This window comes from Hyla sarda, chromosome 7 (assembly GCF_029499605.1).
Source record: "Hyla sarda isolate aHylSar1 chromosome 7, aHylSar1.hap1, whole genome shotgun sequence".
Lineage (NCBI taxonomy): Eukaryota > Metazoa > Chordata > Amphibia > Anura > Hylidae > Hyla > Hyla sarda.
The window spans coordinates 186,974,243-186,996,752 of NC_079195.1; the positions used below are offsets into that span (position 1 = coordinate 186,974,243).

Consider the following 22,510-nt stretch of genomic DNA (forward strand, 5'->3'; position numbering starts at 1 on the left):
GCCGTATGATGTCCTATATACTGCTTTTTGGAGACAATGGAGGGGATTTAGCAAAACCTGTGCAGAGGAAAAGTTGACCGGTTGCCCATAGCAACCAATCAGATGGCTTCTTTTACTTTTCATAGGCCATTTAAAAAAATGTAAGAAGCAATGTGATTGGTTGCTATGGGCAACTGGTCAACTTTTCCTCTGGACAGGTTTTGCTAAATCTCCTCCTATGGACATAATCTAATGTATCTGAGTGATGACACTTATTGAATGTAGCAGAACATTACAGGCCATTACAAGGCTTTATTATTTCTACCATTAGCAGCAAGTAGATGGTCTGGTTTATTCCAGCCTCCTTATTCTAACCTTCCAGCAGAGTTTATGGGCACCACTGCCAACCTATACAACACATAAAAGTCACATCACCTGCCCCATCTACTAATAATAAAGCACTACAAGAATCAGCCATGAATATCTCCATTCTTCTGGACCCTAGGCTATCACCCATGATGCCTATATCACAATGTATATGGATCCACAGGTCCCTGGACCACTGGTAGCAGGTGCCACCTGATGTTTTGATGACATCACGTCACCTGGACAACGGCTGTTGTTGTTGTTTACCCACAACTGTCAGTTGGACCGAGCGGACGGACGTCTACAGGATCCCAAAGATGGCGGCTACTGGAGGAAGAAGAGATGGCGAGAAGGAGAGAGGAGAGAAGAGGGAAGAGGAGAGCGGAGGAAAGAGGAAGAGGGAAGAGGAAAGCGAGGAGGTGAAGGAGAGCGGAAAGAAGAGGAAGGAGGAAGAGGTGAGCGAGGAGGTGAAGAAGAGGAAGAGAGAAGAGGAAAGCGAGGAGGTGAAGAGCAGAGAGAAGAGGAAGGAGGAAGATGTGAGCGAGGAGGTGAAGAAGAGGAAGATAGAAGAGGAAAGCAAGGAGGTGGAGAAGACAGGAGTGAAGAGGAAGGAGGAAGAGGTGAGCGAGGAGGTGAAGAAGAGGAAGAGAGAAGAGGAAAGCGAGGATGTGGAGAAGAGGAGAGGAGAAGATGCCAGATTATTGGAGGATGAGGAGCCAAGACCAGGCACCAGCCAGGACCCCGGAACATCAAGCTCCTACCCCAAATTTAACATCTATCACCTCACTGTCCATCAGGTATTGGGTAGGGGCAGCTTTGGAGTGGTAAGTTTATTTATGTTTTTTTTTGTTTGTTAAATGGACAGTCAATGTGGTTTTTCCCATTGATATTCTGCAGCTAATTGTAAGTCTAGAAAATAACCAGCGTAGGCCATCTTAATGTAGAGCAACAATGTGGGGCCATGTTGAACTTTCAGTGACCAGTATTAGAGAGTGTGAGAGCGATTTAGGACATTGCTCCCCATTCACACCTGAGACATGTAACCAGGGCTGCCATCAGAAATTTTGGGGCCCCTTACGCAGCTTAATTCCAGGCCCCCCCCCCCCCCCTCGAGTCCGCCCCAGGGCCAACTCCCAACCCATTTTTTTTCCTAATGATATATTTCTAATTACTTTATAGAAGATTGTAGTGCAGTAATACACTGTGCTGCAAAGTAATTTTACTGCGCCACACTCTGCTGTAATCTAATATACCCTATTCTGAATACTGTGAAACTTTCTGTGTACTTTCTCCAGCACAATGTCCACCTCTATATAGTTGTAGACCCCCTCTCTGCCCCCACATATATATATACACATATATATAGTTGTACACCTCCTCTGTGCCCCCATACATAGTTGTACACCCATCTTTGCCCCATATATAGTTATAGGCCAATTTTGTGCCCCCATATATAGTTGTAGGCCCCTGTGCTCCATATATAATTGTAGGTCCCACGTGCCTCCAATATACATGATTGTAGACCCCCTTTGTGCCCCTGTGTGTAATAATAGGCCCCCTTTGAGCTCCCATAGTTATAGGCCCCACCTTTCAGCTCCCACAGTTAGTTATAGGCCCACCCTTTCAGCCCTAAGTTAGTTATAGCCCCCCCCTTTCAGCCCCCACAGTTAAATATAGCCCCCCCTTTCAGCCCCCTCAATTAAATATAGGCCCCCCCCCCTTTCAGCCCCCACAGTTAAATATAGACGCCTCCTTTCAGCCCCCACAGTTAAATATAGGCCCCCCCGTTCAGCCCCCACAGTTAAATATAGACCCCCCCTTTCAGCCCCCACAGTTAAATATAGGCCCCCCTTTTAGCCCCCAGTTAAATATAGCCCCCCCCTTCAGCCCCCACAGTTACATATAGCCCCTCTTTCAGCCCCCACAGTTAAATATAGGCCCCCCCTTTCAGCCCCACAGTTAAATATAGGCCCCCCCCTTTAAGCCCCCATTTAAATATAGCCCCCCCCCCCCTTTCAGCCCCACAGCTAAGTATAGGCCCCCCTTTTAGCCCCCAGTTAAATATAGGCCCCCCTTTCAGCCCCCAGTTAAATATAGGCCCCACCTTCCAGCCCCCACAGTTAAATATAGGCCCCCCTTTCAGACCCCAGTTAAATATAGGCCCCCCTTTCAGCCCCCACAGTTAAATATAGGCCCCTTCTCAGGCCCCACAGTTAAATATAGGCCCCCCCATTCAGCCCCTAGTTAAATATAGGCCCCCCTTTCAGCCCCCAGTTAAATATAGGCCCCCCTTTCAGCCCCCAATTAAATATAGGCCTCTTCTTTCAGCCCCCTCAGTTAAATATAGCCCCCCCTTTCAGCCCCCTCAATTAAATATAGCCCCCCCCCTTTCAGCCCCCACAGTTAAATATAGACGCCCCCTTTCAGCCCCCACAGTTAAATATAGGCGGCCCCCTTTTCAGCCCCCACAGTTAAATATAGGCCCCCCTTTCAGCCCCCACAGTTAAATATAGGCCCCTTTTCAGGCCCCACAGTTAAATATAGGCCCCCCCATTCAGCCCCCAGTTAAATATAGGCCCCCCATTTCAGCCCCCAGTTAAATATAGGCCCCCCTTTCAGCCCCCAGTTAAATAAAGGCCCCCCCTTTCAGCCCCCAGTTAAATATAGGCCCCCCCTTTCAGCCCCCACAGTTAAATATAGGCCCCCCCTTTCAGCTCCCACAGTTAAATATAGGCCCCCCCTTTCAGCCCCCTCAGTTAAATATAGGCCCCCCCTTTCAGCGCCCTCAGTTAAATATAGCCCCCCCCCCCCTTTCAGCCCTCACAGTTAAATATAGGCCCCCCTTTCAGCCCCCACAGTTGATATAGGCCCCCCTTTGTGCCCCAACAAGTAGTTATAGGCCCCATGTACCCCCACAGACATACTGCCTCCAGACATTCACGGTATATGGCTGGAGGCAGTATGTCTGTGCTCTGACCAGACTGGAGGAGCCCCCAGACTGGAGGAGCAGTGGTCGGAGCATTGAAGGCAGCCTGCTGTGGTTACCTTCCTGGCCCGATGTCAGCCACGCGTCTTCCAGGCAGCCCCTTCGCTCCAGTTCTTCTTCGGGCGCGGCTTTCCTCTGACTTCCGGGCCGGCTTGCCGCGTCATAGCGCACCGAACGTGCCTACGCGCGGCACGATCGTTGCGCTAGTACCTCCCGACGGCCACTGCAGTTTTTTTTTTTTTTTTTTTAAAGTGGCAGTGGCCTCCGAGGTATGTGCGGCAGGGACAGGGCCCAGGAAAGAGGGTAACTGACTGACTGATTGTACAGAGTACGGTCAGTCAGTCAGTGGAAAATGGCAGGCCCCCAACGGTCAGTGAGTGAGTAAAAAATAAAAAATAAATGTTGGGCCCGGCCCCCCTCGGGTCCGGGCCCCTTACGGGAGTACCGGCTGTACCCCCCTGATGGCGGCCCTGCATGTAACACTAATGAGTCACAATTACTTATTGGGCCCAATTTGAACATTTCTACTTAGGGTTGTACTCACTTTTTTTTGCCAAGGTTAAGATATTAATGACTTTATGATGAGTTATTTGGGTGGGGGGGGGGACACACAATATTAAACACTGTTACACTTTACATTGTAGAAGAGTTTCATTTCTTTTGTGTTGTCACATGAAAAGATAAAATAAAATATTTAAAAACATGTGAAGGTTGTACTCACTTATGTCAGATACTGTAAATGTTATAACTGTAATAATCTTTTTTTTAAGCCATTTATCTATTTTTTGCACTGACACTTGACTGAACATATATGTATTTCTCATGTGTTGAACATATAATGTCACCATGATGAATTGTCTTTATACATTTATGATGAATATGCACGTTATACTTGTTATACTTGATATTACTTTATTTGGTAATTACGTGTCTGGGTAAATATAGACCCTTAGTGATGTGTGTGAACATGCTTGAAAAAAGCTTCAACAAGAAGCAGAAATGTGGCAGTGATTTAACTATTATATGGAGAGCTGCAATATATTTTTTTATATACTATATACCCATACATACAGACACTGTGATCTGTAGTTTTTGCCGGTACCACTTGTGCATTGTATTGATTGTTTGATTACTTCTTATGTGTTGATGTGACAAAAATTGGCAATTTTTTTTTTTGCATTCACATCATTGACAATGCAATATCAGGAATGTGAACCAAAGTGAAATAATTGCAGATTTTTGGTCACATCATATCTCAGAAACAATGGAATAAAAGTGATGAAAAAGTCAAATATAAGCAAAAGTTATGTTACAGTGGTACAGTGGTAAAGTTTTTTTTTAAATCAACTAGTGCCAGAAAGTTAAACAGATTTGTAAATTACTTCTATTAAAAAATCTTAATCCTTCCAGTACTTTTTAGGGGCTGTATACTACAGAGGAAATGGTTTTCTTTTTGGATTTCTCTGATGTAATGACTACAGTGCTCTCTGCTGACCTCTGCTGTCCATTTTAGGAACTGTCCAGAGCAGCATATGTTTGCAATGGGGATTTGTTCTCTGGAAAGTTCCAAAAAGGGACAGCAGAGGTCAACAGAGAGCACTTTGGTTATGACAGAAGAGAAATCCAAATAGAAAAGCATTTCCTCTGTAGCATACAGCCCCTAAAAATTACTGGAAGGATTAAGATTTTTTAATGAAAGTACTTTACAAATCTGTTTAACTTTCTGGAACCAGTGGATGGATTTATAAAAAAAAAGTTTTCCAAGGGAGTACCCCTTTATTAAAAACTACAGATAATGGTGCAAAAAATTCTCATACAGCACTGTATGCAGAAAAATAAGAAAGTTATAGGAGGTCAGAATAGGGAAATTTTAAACATACTTTGCCTTTTTTAAAAGAAGTGCAGTAATAGAAAAGAATGCAAACATGAGTATCATTTTAATTGTATTCATCCACATAATTAAAGGGGTACTCCTGTGCAAAACTTTTTTTTTAAATCAACTGGTGCCAGAAAGTTAAACAGATTTGTAAATTACTTCTATTAAAAAATCTTAATCTTTCCAGTACTTTTTAGGGTCTGTAAACTACAGAGGAAATGGTTTTCTTTTTGGAACACAGAGCTCTCTGCTGACATCATGACCACAGTGCTCTCTGCTGAAATCTCTGTCCATTTTAGGAACTGTCCAGAGCAACACATGTTTGCTATGGGGATTTTCTCCTACTCTGGACAGTTCTTATAAAGGACTGATATGTAAGCAGAGAGCAGTGTGGTCATGATGTCAGCAGAGAGCTCTGTGTTCCAAAAAGAAAACCATTTCCTCTGTAGTATTCAGCAGCTAATAAGTACTGAAAGGATTAAGATTTTTTAATAGAAGTAATTTACAAATCTGTTTAACTTTCTGGCACCAGTTGATTAAAAAAATAAATAAATAAATAAATAAGTTTTCCATGGGAGTACCCCTTTAAGAAAACATGAAAATTTAACTGTAAAATGCATTGCTTAAAACCAAAACCCCCAAAAATTAGCAAAATTGTGATTTTCTTTAATTTATTTTCTTTTTTCAATTTTAAATTCAAATTTAAGGTGTCTTTATAAAGTACATTTTGTTGTGAAAAAACAAACATATGGGTCTGTGGATGGAAAAATAAAAAGAATTATGGCTCTTGAAAGGTGTAAACTAAAAAATGTGTAAACTAAAATTTGTTGTGTCCTCAAGGCCAAAATTTGCTGTGTCTCTAAAGGGGTATTCCAGAATTTATTTTTTATTTGACATTTGACTATGCTACAGAGGCTGTAAAGTTAGTGTAGTTAATAATGTAGTGTCTGTACCCGTATGTGACGGTTTTCTCACAATTCTTATGTGATTTTCACCCCAATATTTACTTTTACCAGCATACAAAATTACTGTTGTCTCAGATTTTTCCCAGGTTGCAATGCTTCCGAGACCTGACTCACTAGTCAGCTGATGACAGGGAGCCTGTCTGCTTCAATGGGTGGAGCGATCGCTTGGTGGGAGAGAGATCAATCTGCAACTATTGCAACAGCTGTAGGCACCCTGATTGAAAACCACAGGTCTTTTGAATGAATGCTGCTCATTTATGGGAGTGTTACTGATGTGTGGGAGGGAGGAAAATGGAATTATGGGCTTTGTAGGCAAAGAAGTAAACTCAAAAAGGAAATACTAGTTCACAAAAAGCTAGCCACAGTGTTATGGTAATCTCACGCCATTTAGCCCCAAGACAAGCGCAGATCCTTCCTAAGCATGTCCATTAATTTCTGCCAGGTACGTACTAAAATACCTTATGGTGGATAACCCATTAAAGGGGTTAAATGACCAGCATCAAAGTGATCTCCATTGTCGGTCCTTACTGGCTGGTGTTTCTGCAGGTTGAGTCAGCACCGCCAGGTATTTGGCACTAGAGAGACAGGATTCCTCTAGTGCCTGAAGTTCGGCTATGCTGACCCTCCCCCCCCCCCCCCCCCCAGTAAGTTAAAAAGTATGAATTGAGAGATGGCACAACCCTCCCCCCCCCCCCTCTAACCTGGGGTGGACCACTCCCCCGCTGCCCCCCTGCCTGAGAGTTATAGGAGTGTGATTACAGCTACCACACTCCTATCACACTCAGCCAATGCAGCTCTGGAGGTGTCTGCAGTATAAGACATATTCTAACAGCAGAAAAGTAACTGCAGCTCTGGAAGTGACAGGAGGATAAGACATGATGTGACAGCAGAATAGTGACAGCAGCTCTGAAGGTGACTGGAGGATAAGTCAAAATATAACAGCAGAATACTGACTGCAACTCTGGAGTTGACTGGAATATAAGACATGATGTGAGAGCAGAATAGTGGCTGCAGCTTTGGAGGTGAAAGGAGCTTAAGACATGATGTAACAGCAGAATAGTGGTTGCAGCTCTGGAGGCAACTTAAGGATGCGACATGATGTAATAGTAGAAAAGTAAGTACAGCTTTGGCAGTAACAGGAGGACGAGATATGGTGTAACAGCAAAATAGTGTCTACCATGCTGTGCCTGTATTTATCTGAATAAAGCTTGAAGTTTTTTTACCTGCTACCGGATGGTGCCGGATACTTCTATTGCTGTCTATGTCTGTGGAGGGGAACGCTACCCGACAGTCCAGGCACAGGAGCGGAGGAAAGGATCAGAGCAGTCAAGCACATTTTATTAACAGCAAAAAAGTGAGTACACACACCTTGTCTCTGTCTTCTTCCTCTGTGAACGTGAATCAGGTACCTGTCATAGAGCCAAAAGAAAGAAAAGTGATATGTTGCTCAGTACCTAATCCTGATCCTGTACATATACATTTTTATGTGTCTAGGACCTGTATATCCCTAACAAATAGCATTTATATCTTGGTCACTTGCTTTGTCTTCTTGCCTTGCGGAGGGGGCGTGTCCATCTCTTTCCCTCACTGAGTCTGGGAGCAGCCTGGCAGTCTGCAGATCTTTCTAAATTAGTGCAAGGATTTTAGTGATAAAAGCACAGTAGTTTTTATGCATACATTTTATATCTGTCATTAGTAAAGATGGATGCTAATCCAGCTTTACTAGGAACAGATAGAAAATGTGTGTCATTCAGCTTTAACAGACTCCTGAATGTCTGTTCAGCTTCTTTGTCATTCAGGACTCAGAGAAAGCTTTGGCTATTCAAGCATGCTGGGAGTTGTAGTTTTGCAATAGTTTGAGCTGCAGTGTTTGTAAAGCAATGTGTTAGAACAGTGTTGCCTTTAGCTGTTGCAAAACTACAACTCCCAGCATGCCCACACATCCTTTGTCTGTAGTTTTGCAAGAGATGGAGACACACAGCTGGAGAATACCCAGCTCTAACACAGAGTTTTACAAAGATTGTAACTCCAGCTGTTGCAAAACTAAAACTCCCATCATGGTAGTTATAGTTTAGGAATAGCTGAAGGCTGCAGTGGTGATCTCCTATACTGGATACCAACACACTTTATGGCCTGTATCCAGTATGCTGCAAAATACAGAGTAGTCTGTCTGCGTAAAGACTGATGAGCCCTAGTGGTGGTTATTTTCATTTTTCCTTTTTTAGTAATTTTTTTTTTTTTTTTATAAATGTGTATTTAAAAAAGTAATCTTATCAGTAGTACTACAAAATATAAAAAGTTTTTCAACATGACAGTGTCTCTTTAAGCATGCTCCTATCGGTGAAGGGGAGGAGTTCCTGCACGGAATAAAGATATGTGGTGGCACCCTGCCTCCGCCCTACATGCCCCTAGGCCTTATGTCCCCCCTTGCTATCCTCCTGCACTGGCTCTTAGAAGATCAGGGAGAATGCAAGCTGGAGCTCTCTATATAATACATACAAACCTTCAGCTTGCATGCTCCCCGAGAAGCAGCAAGACCTACGGTGGCCGGGCCCTCCGTGCCTGACCTGTCACACGCCCCTGCTACAGAGAAGCTGTCATCTGGCCAATTGTATTCCATCATAGCTGTAGTCACTTGTAAGTTCTGCAGGGATCATGGGTGAAACAACAACTCCCAGCATAACCTTATTACTGCTAAGATTTTACTGGGAGCTATAGTATCACATGGTACAAACTTATTGAGCAATTGCCCCTTACTTGGCATCACAACAGGCTAAAAAATTACTTAGGGGGCATTATAGGGTGACACCATTTTCTACCACAACGGGTGACATTAACCTTAGCAACACCACTGGTGCTCTGTAATAGCTAGAGGCAAAGAGCTCGCTGTTACTGCGCTCCTCTGTGTGTGCCGCTGTGTCAGTCAATGGGAGGTCAGCAGAGAAAGGTGTTGGCGGCCCTCTGATACTCGGGCACATTATAAAGAATTTATTCTCTATTGGCTATAAAACAATGAAATATACACAGAAACATAGGAGTAGAATAAGCTTTTTAACCCCTACTGCAATGTGTTGCCAGTTAAACATGTATAAAAGATGTGATAGATGCCCATTACAAGGATGTGATAGATGCCCATTACAAGGATATGATAGATGCCCATTACAAGGATGTGATAGATGCCCATTACAAAGATTTGATAGATGCCCATTACAAGGATGTGATAGATGCCCATTACAAGGATTTGATAGATGCCCATTAAAAGGATATGATAGATGCCCATTACAAGGATGTGATAGATGCCCATTACAAGGATGTTATAGATGCCCATTACAAGGATGTGATAGATGCCCATTACAAGGATGTGATAGATGCCCATTACAAGGATGTGATAGATGCCCATTACAGGTCGGGTTATGAGGAAGGGATAGGAGGACGGGATAGGAGGTCGGGATAGGAGGTCGGGATAGGAGGATGGGATAGGAGGTCGGGATAGGAGGATGGGATAGGAGGTCGGGATAGGAGGTCGGGATAGGAGGTCGGGATATGGCATCAATATATGAGGACGGGATATGAATTCAAAAGCTTCCTCCTTTGTTTATTTTCCTCCCCAACAAGGATTAGGAAGGAAAAACTGGGCAATGCTGGGTACTCAGCTAGTATATATATATTTATTTATTTTAATAGTAAAATGGAATAGCTAAAGTAAAAAATTAAAATAAAAAAAAAACACGCCTGCAAAAACAATGTTTAAACTCACATGGCTTTTTTTTTGGTGTTTTTTCACTCCCACACTATGGAGAAAAACACAGCGATTTTCCCCAAAAAACGCCATAGTCTCATAAGGTCACTTCTAGGAATCACCCAATGAGCCGAAAAAAGCTGAAAAAAACACCAAAAGGATAAAAAAAACACCAATTAGAAAATCAAAAAAAGTGGATATGGCATTTTGTAGTTCCTTATTGACTTGCAGCTAACATTTGCCCACGCTGTGCAGTAGAATGGGTGTTTTTTTGGGCCTTTTTTTTTCCAACTACATCCCTATTACATCTCATATGTACCATGGCATGGAAATAACAATGACCATCACCCCACAGTCCCTAACTGGTTGGCTCTAGCTATACCTCTAGTTATACCTAGTTATAACAAGTTGGCTCTAGTTATACCTATGGGATATTGTCAAAAGGAAATATTTCCCATAGTCTTCCACTATTTACTATTGCTCTCTTTGCTTTCTTTCAGGTGGGCCTGGCATCAGTCCCCGGCCGAAACAACTACGTGGCCATCAAGGGAATCACCAAGACAGGGGACAATGCAGCGACCCTGCAGAGAGAGAGACGGATCCTCATGCTGGCCCGAGACTGCCCGTTCCTGTGTCACCTGTATGCTGCACAGCAGTCTCAGGACCATGCATTCTTCATCACCGAGTACCTGTCCGGCGGCAGCCTGGAGGCTTTACTCAGAATGTGCAGCTGTCTGAACACCGACAACGTAAGATTCTACACAGCAGAGATTGCATGCGGCCTCCAGTTCCTTCACGGGCATAACATCGTCCACCGGTAAGTCTAACTTCCCCACACCTGTCTCCTTGTCATGTTGTAAATAATGCACCCAACTTTCCCAGAATCCTGAATTTTGTTAGGCTTTGTGGTGGTACAGTTCATGACCCCTTCACCATTGTCGATCTTTAAAGATTTCCTGTGATGTCCCAGCACCAAAAGCTGTCCTGTAGGCTGCGGATCTCCTTGGGCATGCATTTTTCACTGTGTATTATGTAATGTATGTACTGTATCTTTAACCCCTTCCCGCAGAATCACGTCTATAGACGTCATTCAGTTAACCCCGCGATGCGCAGCATCACACGGGTTAACTGGCAGAAGTCCCGCTGTTTCAAGCAGGGGACAACTTCTGCAACACCCTCCAGGACCAGCTGTCGATGGTCCTGGTCAGCGATCACTGTGATTGGTCCCTGTGGACTAATCACAGTGAATGAGCTGACTGGGGGTAAAGTTCATTTCCCCTGCTCTGCCCGCCACTAGAAGTCTGAGCAGAGCAGGGGAAGAAGATGCTGAGAGCTGCTGTGGAGACAGCAGCACTTATCAAGTACCGGCGCGGCAGTGGGGACCGGCGGCAGGCTCTCAGCAGCTGGAGGCACACGGGTTGGCAGCAGGTAAGTGGAGGAGGCGGCGGGCGGCATCTGCATCAGAGGCAGCAGTGAAGCTCTTCACTGCTGCTTCTGGTAGTTCCAAAACTACAACACCCAGCATGCCTTTTGGCTGTCTGGGCATGCTGGGTGTTGTAGTTTTGCAACATCTGGAGGGCCACAGTTTGGATCAATCTGTGCTCTTCCAGATGTTGCAAAACTACAACTCCCAGCATGCCCAGACAGTCCAGGCATGCTGGGAGTTGTAGTTCTGTAACATCTGGCCCTTCAGATGTTGCCGAACTACAACTCCCAGCATGCCTGGGCATGCTGAGAGTTGTCATTTTGCTAAATCTGGAGGGCTACAGTTTGGAGACCACTACACAGTGGTCTCCAAACTGTTCTCCTCCAGATGTTGCAAAACTACAACACACAGCATACCCTTTGGCTGTCCGTGCATGCTGGGAGTTGTAGTTTTGCAACAACTGGAAGCACACTGGTTGGGAAACATTGTCTGTTTCCTAACTCAGTGTTTCCCAACCTTTGTGCCTCCAGCTGTTGCAAAACTATAACTCCCAGAATGCACTGAAAAACCATACATGCTGGGAGTTGTAGTTTTGCAACAGCTGGAGGCGCATGGGTTGGGAAACACTGAGTTAAGTAACAAACTCTTAGTGTTTTGCAACCAGTGTACCTCCAGCTGTTGCATAACTACAACCCCCATGCACGGACAGCCAAAGGGTATGCTGGGAGTTGTAGTTTTGCCTTCCCCACAGGGGGATTTACAGTGAGTTTCTCGCTGCAAGTTTGAAATGCAGCTAATTTTCCGCTGTAGCTCAAAACTCGCTGTAAACCCGCCCGTGCGAATGTACCCTAAAAACACTACACTACACAATTTTTCCTGAGTACGGAAATACCCCATATGTGGGAGTAAAATGCTCTGCGTGCGCACAACAGGGCTCAGGAATGAGAGCACCATGTACATTTGAGGTGATTTGCACAGGGGTGGCTGATCGTTACAGCGGTTCTGACATAAAAAAAAAAAAAACTACATTTGACCCCATAGTGAGCCTTAACACCCCACACCTGTTTGAAGAATTTTCATTGAAAATGAAAATTTTTTGTTTTTTCACTAAAATGCTGGTGTTATCCCAAATTTTTCATTTTCTCAAGGTGTAATAGTAAAAAAGCCCCCCAAAATTTGTATATAAATGCCCTATAAGTGGACGTAAAGTTCTCTGCGGGCGAACTACAATGCTCAGAAGAGAAGGAGCGCCATTGGGATTTTGTAGAAAGAATTTGGCTGGAATTGAAGACCATGTGCCTTTACAAAGCCCCCATGGTGCCAGAACAGTGAACCCCCCCCCCACATGTGACCCCATTTTGAAAATTACACCCCTCACGTAATGTAATAAGGGGTGCAGTGAACATTTACACCCCACAGGCGTTTGACCTATTTTGTGTACAGTCATCCATGAAAATGAAAAATTTGATTTTTCATTTGCACAGCCCACTGTTTCAAAAGTCTGTCAAACACCAGTGGGGTATAAATGCTCACTGCACCCCTTATTACATTTGGTTAGGGGTTTAGTTTCTAAAATGAGGTCACATGTGGGGGGTTTCTGCTGTTCTGGCACCATGGGAGCTTTGTAAATGCACATGGCACCCGACTTCCATTCCAAACAAATTCTCTCTCCAAAAGCTTTTTTTTTCTGAGCATTGTAGTTTGCCTGCAGGGCACTTTACGTCCACATATGGGGTATTTCCACACGAGGTTACAAATTTTGGGGGGCATTTTTTCCTATAACCTCTTGTAAAAATATTGAATTTGGGGGGGAAAAACTGCATTTTAGTGAAAAAAAATGTTTTTTCTTTACACATCCGACTTTAACGAAAAGTCGTCAAACACCTGTGGGGTGTTAAGGCTCACTGTACCCCTTGTAACGTTCCTTGAGGGGTGTAATTTCCAAAATGGTATGCCATGTGTTTTTTTTTGCTGTCCTTGCACCAAAGGGGCTTCCTAAATGGGACATGCCCCCCAAAAACCATTTCATCAAAATTTGCTTTCCGAAAGCTAAATGTGACTCCTTCTCCTCTGAGCATTGTAGTTCGCACACAGAGTGTTTGACGTCCACACATGGGGTATTACGATACTCAGAAGAGATGGGGTTACAAATTTTGGGTGTAATTTTTCCTATTACCCCTTGTAAAAATGTAAAATATGGGGGGGAAACCAGCATTTTAGTGGGGAAAAAATTCATTTACACATACAACTTTAACAGAAAGTCGTCAAACACTTGTGGGGTGTTAAAGCTCACTGTACCACTTGAGGGTTGTAGATTCCAAAATAGTACGCTATGTGTTTTTTTTTTTTTTTGCTGTTATGGAAGCATAGGGGCTTCTTAAATGCGACATGCCCCATAAAAACCATTTCAGCAAAATTCACTCTCCAAAATCCCAATGTCGCTCCTTCCCTTTTGAGCCCTCTAGTGCACCTACAGAACACTTGACATACACATATGAGGTATTTCCTTACTTGAGAGAAATAGGGTTACACATTTTGGGTGGCATTTTCTCCTTCTAGCCTTTATAAAAATGCAAATACTGGGTCTACAGGAATGTGTTAAAAGTGTAAAAAATAGAGATTTAGAATGTTCTCCTTCACTTTGTTGCTATTCCCTTGAGAAAGTCCAGGCTGACGAAACATACGTTGGGGCGGTGGTGACAGGTCTCCATTATGGGTAAGTGAGTAAAAGCTTTGTTAGTGCTATTACTTTCATGCACTGTTAGTGTCCATTCCAGCTATTTTGAGTGGGTAGCTGGACATTATATTAGTAAAGGTTATATACCCCTTTTCTTGTCCTATTGGACATTATTATTGGACACCCATTACTGCTGCTGTAGATCTCACTGTTTATATACTTCATATGAGCTTGATTATACTAATCATACCTGTCTTACCACCTTCTTTTCGGATTGGTTAACTGTTTACAATCATTGACCTTGTATAATGTTAATATTTAGTAGTCATATTTGTGATTTTAAAGAGTATTAATAAAATTATTTTAGTTTTATCAGTAGTCATGGCTCTATTGTTTCTCTATAAGTATATAAAATTTATTTTCAGAGCTATACTGTAGCATTGGTTTATAGACCCGCAGCGAGTTTTAGATATGGTTTATACACCAGTAGTTTCAATGTACATTATACTACAACGCTGCTATTACTTGTTGCTAATTATTCCTGTGAAATACCTAAAGAGTTAACAAACCTTTTGAATGTCATTTTGAATACTTTGAGGGGTGCAGTTTTTATAATGGGGAATATATATATAGGATGGGGAATATATATATAGGATATTTCTAATATGAAGACCCCTCAAATACACTTCAAAACAGAACTGTTCCCTGAAAAATTCTGATTTTGAAAATTTTGTGAAAAATAGGAAAATTGCTGCTGAACTTTGAAGCCCTCTGATGTCTTCCAAAAGTAAAAACCTGTCAACTTTATGATGCAAACATAAAGTAGGCATTTTGTAATTGTGAATCAGTATATAATGTATTTGGTATGTCTATTTTCCTCACAAGCAGAGAGCTTCAAAGTTAGAAAAATGCGAAATTTGTTAATTTTTCATAAAATTTAGCAATTTTTAACCAAGAAATGATGCAAGCATTGACAAAAATTTACAACTAAGATAAAGTAGAATATGTCATGAAAAAATAAACTCGGAATCAAATTCATAAGTAAAAGAATCCCAGAGTTATTAATGCTTAAAGTGACAGTGGCCAGATTTGCAAAAAATGCTCTGGTCCTTAAGGCCAATATGACCTCGGTCCTTAAGAGAGAGAGGAGCAGTGATAATCAGGTGACCCTGCCTGCCCAGTGGGAACCCCTAAATTCTCTTGTATATGGTGTTGGGGGGGAGGAGTCGCCCCAGTCTAGCTGCAGAGCTCAAGCTGAGAACTGTGTGGAAAGGAGGAGGAAGGAGTGTGTGGAGAAATTCTGAGGGAAGCCTAAGAAAATATCTTCTAAAGTCAGCCCCACCATTCTGCAAGGGTTCCCCCATACAGCGGAAGCCCCGCCATTCTGCAAGTGTTCCCCCGTACAGCGTAGTCAGCCCTGCCATTCTGCAAGGGTTCCCCCGTACAGCGGAGTCAGCCCCACCATTCTGCAAGTGTTCCCCCATACAGCGGAGTCAGCCCCATCATTCTGCAAGGGTTCCCCATACAGCGGAGTCAGCCCCGCCAATCTGCAAGGGTTCCCCATACAGCGGAGTCAGCCCCACCATTCTGGAAGTGTTCCCCCGTACAGTGGTGAGTCAAGCTCTGGCGGTGATAGTACTTGGACCTTGTGAGAATCCTAGCCAGAGTGGGAAACCTTTCAGTCTCTAATCTCTAGTCAGTATTATTCAAGTGGATGAAAAGCACCATAAGTCCTATCAAGGCAACAGGGCTCCCAAGGGTTACACTGCATCCCTTGTACTCTTCATACTGTGTGTTGTACCATCTACACCTGCTCAGTAAAAGACAGTTATCCCTAACCCGACGTCGGTGTGTTTCTTACTCCCATTGTCTGGCCCCGGAGAAGCTGATAAGAATTCCTTGCACCCCTGTGGCACCACATTACCATTGTCTTTTATTTATAACTCTTTTTTCTTCTTTCATTGCAGAGATATCAAGCCAGATAATATCATGCTGGATAGAGATGGACACATCCGCATCATAGACCTCGGAGTTGCCCAAGATGGCGTCACCTCTTCCAACAAGATCAAAGGAGTGACGGGCACGTTACCATACATGGTCCCAGAGGTGCTCCAGAGGAAGATGTACTATGCAGCAGTTGACTGGTGGAGCCTGGGGATTGTTGTATCCCGGATGTCAGCAGGACGTTCCCCATTCTACTTTGGCTGCAACAGAGAAATGGCTCGCGATTCCATCACCAGAGAGAAGCCTAATATTCCATCTTGGCTCCCTGCTGACCTGAAACATCTGATCAAGAAACTGCTGCGTAAGAATCCTGAGAAGCGGCTTGGTGTGAACAGGAACATCAGAGACCATCCATTCTTCACCACCATCAACTGGGAGGAACTGGAGCAGAAGAGAGCACAGCCGCCATTTACACCATTCAAGCCAGCTCTGAAGAATGGAGACCTGCCGTGGCCAGAGGAAGAGACAGCCCTTCACCCCTTGGAAGGATTCTCTTTCATTGCTCCAAGCTGGGCCTGTTAACATCAGCCCATGGCCACGGCCCAGAGCTCTGTGCCCCCTGACCCATGCCTCTGCTGCTGTATTAGACCTCGGCTTGTCTATAACATCCTCTCTATACCATCTGAATGCTGCAGATTTCCATCAAGTTGTTACCCTGGATCTTAGCTCCACATCCTCCACAGCCTCTGAAGACCCTCTGTACCCCAGGAGCGGCCTGTGCTTGTAACACCTCAGCACAGACCTGGTAAGTATCACACATCATCACACATACATTGGGATCACACACACATACAGGTAGATAGAAATATACACACAGGTACATACATAGATAGTATAGACACAGACACACAGACACACACAACAGATAGCGGTAGATATCGGCTTTGATCCTGGGACTTGTTCCGATCGCCATATTTGGGGTCAGGAAGGAATTTTTCTCCTTTGAGGACAATTGGCTCATTCTTTAAGGGGTTTTTGCCTTCCTTGGGATCATTCCAGCCATAAATAGGTAACATAACATAATGTACAAAAAATAAATGAATAATAATAATTAAAAAAGTATTATATATGAATATATATATAAAAAAAAAAAATACATAATAGTTTACCATACTAGATAGGTCATGTACTGGCTTTTGATCCTGGGACTTGTTCCGATTGCCATATTTGGGGTCAGGAAGGAATTTTCCCCCCTTACATAAGGATAATTGGCTCTTTCCTCAAGGGGGTTTTCGCCTTCCTTTGGATCAACACAGTATATAAAAAAGCTTTGCTTTTACATTTATATATTACACATAGCAAAATAAAACATAACACAGATTTCTAAAATTTGCAGAATCCCAGTATCCCCTTCCTGTAACTATATAAACGAAATAAAATGTCCTTTTCCCCCTTTACATCATTGTGTCTGTGTCTTTATTTCCATTGTTTGATCATGTATTGTTCTAATAAATACAGTGAAACCTCTTTGAGAAGACCACCCAAATTTCTTCTGGTCTTCTATTGCAGTGGTGTCCTAAAAACAAGACCACTATGGGGGTGGTCTTTTCAAAGAGGTGGTACAAAGCTTCATTTGCACTTAATGTATTATATTGTTGCAGAATGTTTGATACATTTGCACATATTTAATGGAATTGGGTAGTGCAAACATTTGACAACTTTTTGTTGAATAGAATAAAAGTGTTTAAAAAACCATGGCACTTAAACCATGTCTCCTTTTGTTAGGCCAAACATGTATAACTGATGGTGTAAATTATCAAAAAGAAAAAAATGGCACAATATGCTTGATAAATATGTCTACAAAGTCAAAGACAGAAAAAAATTGGGCAAAATGTGCCTAAGAACTGACACCCGATGCTTGATAAATTCTCCCCAAGGCGCCCACAATGTAAAAAAAATTATCTTCCCCTATAAACAGGTATAGGTGGAGGCAGGGGCGTACCTAGAGCATTTGGCACCCGGGACGGACCCTTTGTTTGCCCCCCTCCCCCCCCCCCCCCCACACACACACACGCACCCCCCTTAATTACACCCCCTCCCTCCCCTCCTCCAGGGGCGGACTGACAACACTCGGGGCCCCTGGACCAAAAAAAAGGCAAGGGCCCCTGCTAGGCTCTGCAGCTCGTCAATCTTCTGCCACGCTACTATTCCACCCAAATCCCACACACAATAAATTAAAATTTATATATGTAAGAAACACTTTGACGTAGGTAAATTTCCATGACCAATAATACTGGTATACAAGGAGTAAATATATACCACCACACAATAACTGGATAATACCGCCATACTGTACTGAATAAAACCAGTATACTATACAGGATCTGTATACAATATAAGTGATTATATACAGGACCATATGGCGGTAGATATCATCTGTACACAGGATGTGTATATCGTATAAGTGATTACAGTTACATTTTGGGACTCACAATTACGTCATTTCTGATCAGCGGCGTCCTCTTTCCTTTTCTTCTCCGTCCGGATAAGACCGCCATGTAAATCTCTTAACATCTGCAGGAAAAACATGTCAGACTAATTTTTTCAGTGCCCTCCCCTCCTCTACACAATCTTCCTATCTCTAGGCCCACAAACTTTAATAATTCCCTCCTTGGTGTCCTGCACAGTAAATGGCAATAGACAAACAAGGAGAGCGCTCCTAGTGTGATAGCGTAATGTAAAAGCAAAGATAATAGACAAGAAAACTTGCTCACCAAGTCTAGTTGTACTGCGACCAAGTACAACTATGGTGAAGGCGTGAAGTGACCCTGCAACGGGCGAAGAGCGGCAGCTGCTCCTGGACACACAGGCGAAGAAAATAAGCGGATCCCTCCAGGGAACAAACCAGGATAGATGCAGCGCACAGGACTTCAAAGGTAAAATGGTTTATTTACCCGGCATGCAACGCGTTTCGCTGGATAACCAGCTTCATCAGGCAATGCCTGATGAAGCTGGTTATCCAGCGAAACGCGTTGCATGCCGGGTAAATAAACCATTTTACCTTTGAAGTCCTGTGCGCTGCCTCTATCCTGGTTTGTTCCCTGGAGGGATCCGCTTATTTTCTGCACAGTAAATGGGCAGGTAGGTAGATAGCCAGGTAACCCCCTCTTTCCCATAGGTATATGCAGAGTTACACCCCCCCATCTTTCCCATAGGTATATGCAGAGTTACACCCCCTCTCTTTCCCATAGGTATATGCAGAGCTACGCTACACCCCCTCTTTCCCATAGGTATATGCAGAGTTACACCCCCCTCTTTCCCATAGGTATATGCAGAGATACACCCCCTCTTTCCCATAGGTATATGCAGAGCTACCCCCCTCTTTCCCATATGTATATGCAGGGTTACCCCCCCTCTTTCCCATAGGTATATGCAGGGTTACCCCCCCTCTTTCCCATAGGTATATGAAGAGCTACCCCCCCTCTTTCCCATATGTATATGTGGAGCTACACCCCCCCTTCTCCATAGGTATATGCTGAGCTATACCCCCCTCTTTCCCATAGGTAAATGTAGAGCTACACCCCACCCTCTTTCCCATAGGTATATGCAGAGCTACACCCCACCCTCTTTTCCATAGGTATATGCAGAGCTACACCCCACCCTTCCCCATAGGTATATGCAGAGATACACCCACCCCTCTCCCTCCCTTTCCCATAGGTATATGCAGAGCTGCCCCCCTCTCCCTCCCTTCCTATAAGTATATGCAGAGCACCCCCCCCCCTTCCCTATAGGCATATGCAGAGCATCACCCACCCTCTCCCTCCCTTCCCTATAAATATATGCAGAGAACCCCCCCTCTCCCCCTTCGCTATAAGTATATGCAGAGCACCCCCCTCTCCCCCCTTCCCTATAAGTATATGCAGAGCACCCCCCCTCCCCTCTTCCCTATAAGTATATGCAGAGCACCCACCCCCCCCTTCCCTATAAGTATATGCAGAGCACCCCCCTCTCCCCCCCTTCCCTATAAGTATATGCAGAGCACCCCCCTCCCCCTTCCCTATAAGTATATGCAGAGCACCCCCCTTCCCTATAGGTATAGGCAGGGTTAAAAAAATAAAATAAAAAAAAGATGCTCACCTAATATACCATGCAGCGATCTCCTCAGCTGCAGGGCCTGCGTCTTCTCCCCTCCACAGTACAGGCGCCGATGAGTGACATCACTGGCGCCTGTACTGCGTGCTGCGTGGAGGCGGAGGTCACGTCTCCTCTGTGTAGCTGCAGATGCGGCTCACACAGAGGGGACGCCTTCTCCTGTATGTGCGTGTATCGCGCATACAGGAGAATGTTACGCTGTCTGCTGGGGATCTGGGACGAGAGAGTGGCACCCGAGTTCTTCTGAACTTAAAGGAGTACTCAGGCAAAAATTAACTTATCCTCTATTCACAGGATAGGGGATAAGTAGCTGATCGCAGGGTCTGACCACTGGGGCCCCCCACGATTTCCAGGACAGGACCCCGTCACTCTCAGTGAGGGGGATGTGTCGTCTACGGGTAGACGGCATGCGCTCCATTTATTTCTACGGGAGCGCCGATGATGTCTTTTTGTCGCTCCCATAAAAATGAATAGAGCGAGTGCCGGCTGCATGACGCACTCCTCACTGAGTGCCGGGTCCTTTCCCGGTGGTCGTGGGTGGGGGGCTGGACCCAGCAGTTGAACCCCCTGCGATCAGCTAATTATCCCATATCCTGTGAATAGAGGATAAGTTAAAGGGGTACTACCGTGGAAAACTTTTTTTTTTTAAATCAACTGGTGCCAGAAAGTTAAACAGATTTGTAAATTACTTCTATTAAAAAATCTTAACCCTTCCAATACATTTTATTGGCTATATACTACAGAGGAAATGCTTTTCTTTTTGGATTTCTCTGATGTCACGACCACAGTGCTCTCTGCTGACATCTGCTGTCCATTTTAGGAACTGTCCAGAGCAGCATATGTTTGCTATGTGGATTTTCTCCTGCTCTGGACAGTTCCAAAAATGGACATCAGAGAAATGCACATCAGAGAAATGCAAAAAGAAAAGCATTTCCTCTGTAGTATATAGCCCCTAAAAAGTACTGGAAAGATTAAGATTTTTAAATAGAAGTAATCTACAAATCTGTTTAACTTTCTGGCACCAGTTGATTTAAAAAAAAAAAAAAAAAAAGTTTTCCACGGGAGTACCCCTTCAACTTTCGCCAGAAATCTCTTTTAATAGTAAAACGCTTTGTGTATGGTAATTTTTTGGCACTTTGTTCAGGTCAGTATCAGTCAGTTTAACTCACTCAGGACGAAGGACGTACCTGTACGCCCTATGCACGGTCCCGGTGTTTAAAATGGTGCATCACACCGGATCGGTCCCGGCTGCTAACTGCTAACCGGTTAGCAGCCGGGTCCCTGGGATAATGCATGCGGCACCGATCGGTGTGCCACGCACTATTAACCCTTCAGACGCTGCGATCAAAAACCAAAGTAAACGCTTCCCGGCAGCTCAGTCGGGCTGATCGGGACATAGCGATAAAATCGCGATGTCCCGATCAGATAGGACGCGAGCGGAGACCCCCTTACCTTGCTCCGTCACGTCCGTTCGGCATTTGATTGCTCCAAGCCTGAGCTACAGGCTTGAGCAATCGAGACCCTATCTCGCTGATCCATGCAAAGCTATGGCTTTGCAGGGATCGGGGTAAGAGATCAGTGTGTGCAGTGTTATAGCTCCCTATGAGAGCTATAACATTGCAAAAAAGAAAAGTGAAAAAAAAGTTAACAAAGGTCATTTAACCCCTTCCCTAATAAAAGTTTGAATCACCCCCTTTTCCCATAAAAAAAAAAACTGTGTAAATAAAAATAAACATATGTGGTATCACCACATGCGGAAATGTCCGAACTATAAAAATATATCATTAATTAAACCACACGGTCAATGGCGTACGCGCAAAAAAATTCCAAAGTCCAACATAGCGTATTTTTGGTAACTTTTTATATCATGAAAAAGTGAATATAAAGCGATCAAAAAGTCTGATCAATACAAAAATGTTACCGATAAAAACTTCATACTGGCCCATACACGGAAAATGTAAAAAGTTATAGGGGTTAGAAGATGAGAATTTTTAACATATAAATTTCGTGCATGTAGTTAGGATTTTTTTCCGAAGTACAACAAAATCGAACCTATATAAGTAGGGTATCATTTTAACCGTATGGACCTACAGAATATAGATAAGGTGTTATTGTTACCAAAAAATGCACTGCGTAGAAACGGAAGCCCCCAAAATCTACAAAATTAAATTTTTTCTTCAATTTTGTCGCACAATGAATTTTTTTCCCATTTTGCCGTGGATTGTTTGGTAAATGATGAATGTCACTGCAAAGTAGAATTGGTGGCGCATAAAATAAGCCATCATATGGAATTTTATGTGCAAAATTTTAAGCGTTATGATTTTTAGAAGGTGATGAGGAAAAAATGAGAATGCAAAAACTGAAAAAATCTGCACCCTTAAAGGAGTACTCCGCCCCTAG

At 43.7% G+C, this 22,510-nt stretch overlaps 1 protein-coding gene across 2 annotated transcripts; it reads left to right on the forward strand.

The window, feature by feature from the left end:
• Positions 1–520: 520 nt before the first annotated feature.
• Positions 521–17,403, forward strand: LOC130282908 (protein kinase C delta type-like). 2 transcript variants are annotated; one of them, XM_056531861.1, is made up of 4 exons: positions 521–1,169; positions 7,380–7,526; positions 10,412–10,728; positions 15,982–17,403. In XM_056531861.1, the coding sequence occupies exons 1-4, from the start codon at positions 570–572 to the stop codon at positions 16,538–16,540; spliced, it is 1,623 nt and encodes a 540-aa protein (XP_056387836.1). In that variant the 5' UTR covers positions 521–569; the 3' UTR covers positions 16,541–17,403. The 2 variants fall into 2 exon arrangements, with proteins under 2 accessions (XP_056387836.1, XP_056387837.1); XM_056531862.1 differs by lacking the exon at positions 7,380–7,526 and having other exon boundaries at positions 529–1,169.
• The last annotated feature ends 5,107 nt before the right edge of the window (positions 17,404–22,510 follow it).

Excerpts from the sequence above, each read along its gene's own strand:
- LOC130282908 (XM_056531861.1), top strand. The coding sequence starts at position 570 with ATGACATCACGTCACCTGGACAACGGCTGTTGTTGTTGTTTACCCACA. Across the intron at positions 1,170-7,379 it reads GTAGGGGCAGCTTTGGAGTG|CTTGAAGTTTTTTTACCTGC; the intron begins GTAAGTTTATTT and ends ATCTGAATAAAG. Across the intron at positions 7,527-10,411 it reads ATTTTATTAACAGCAAAAAA|GTGGGCCTGGCATCAGTCCC; the intron begins GTGAGTACACAC and ends GCTTTCTTTCAG.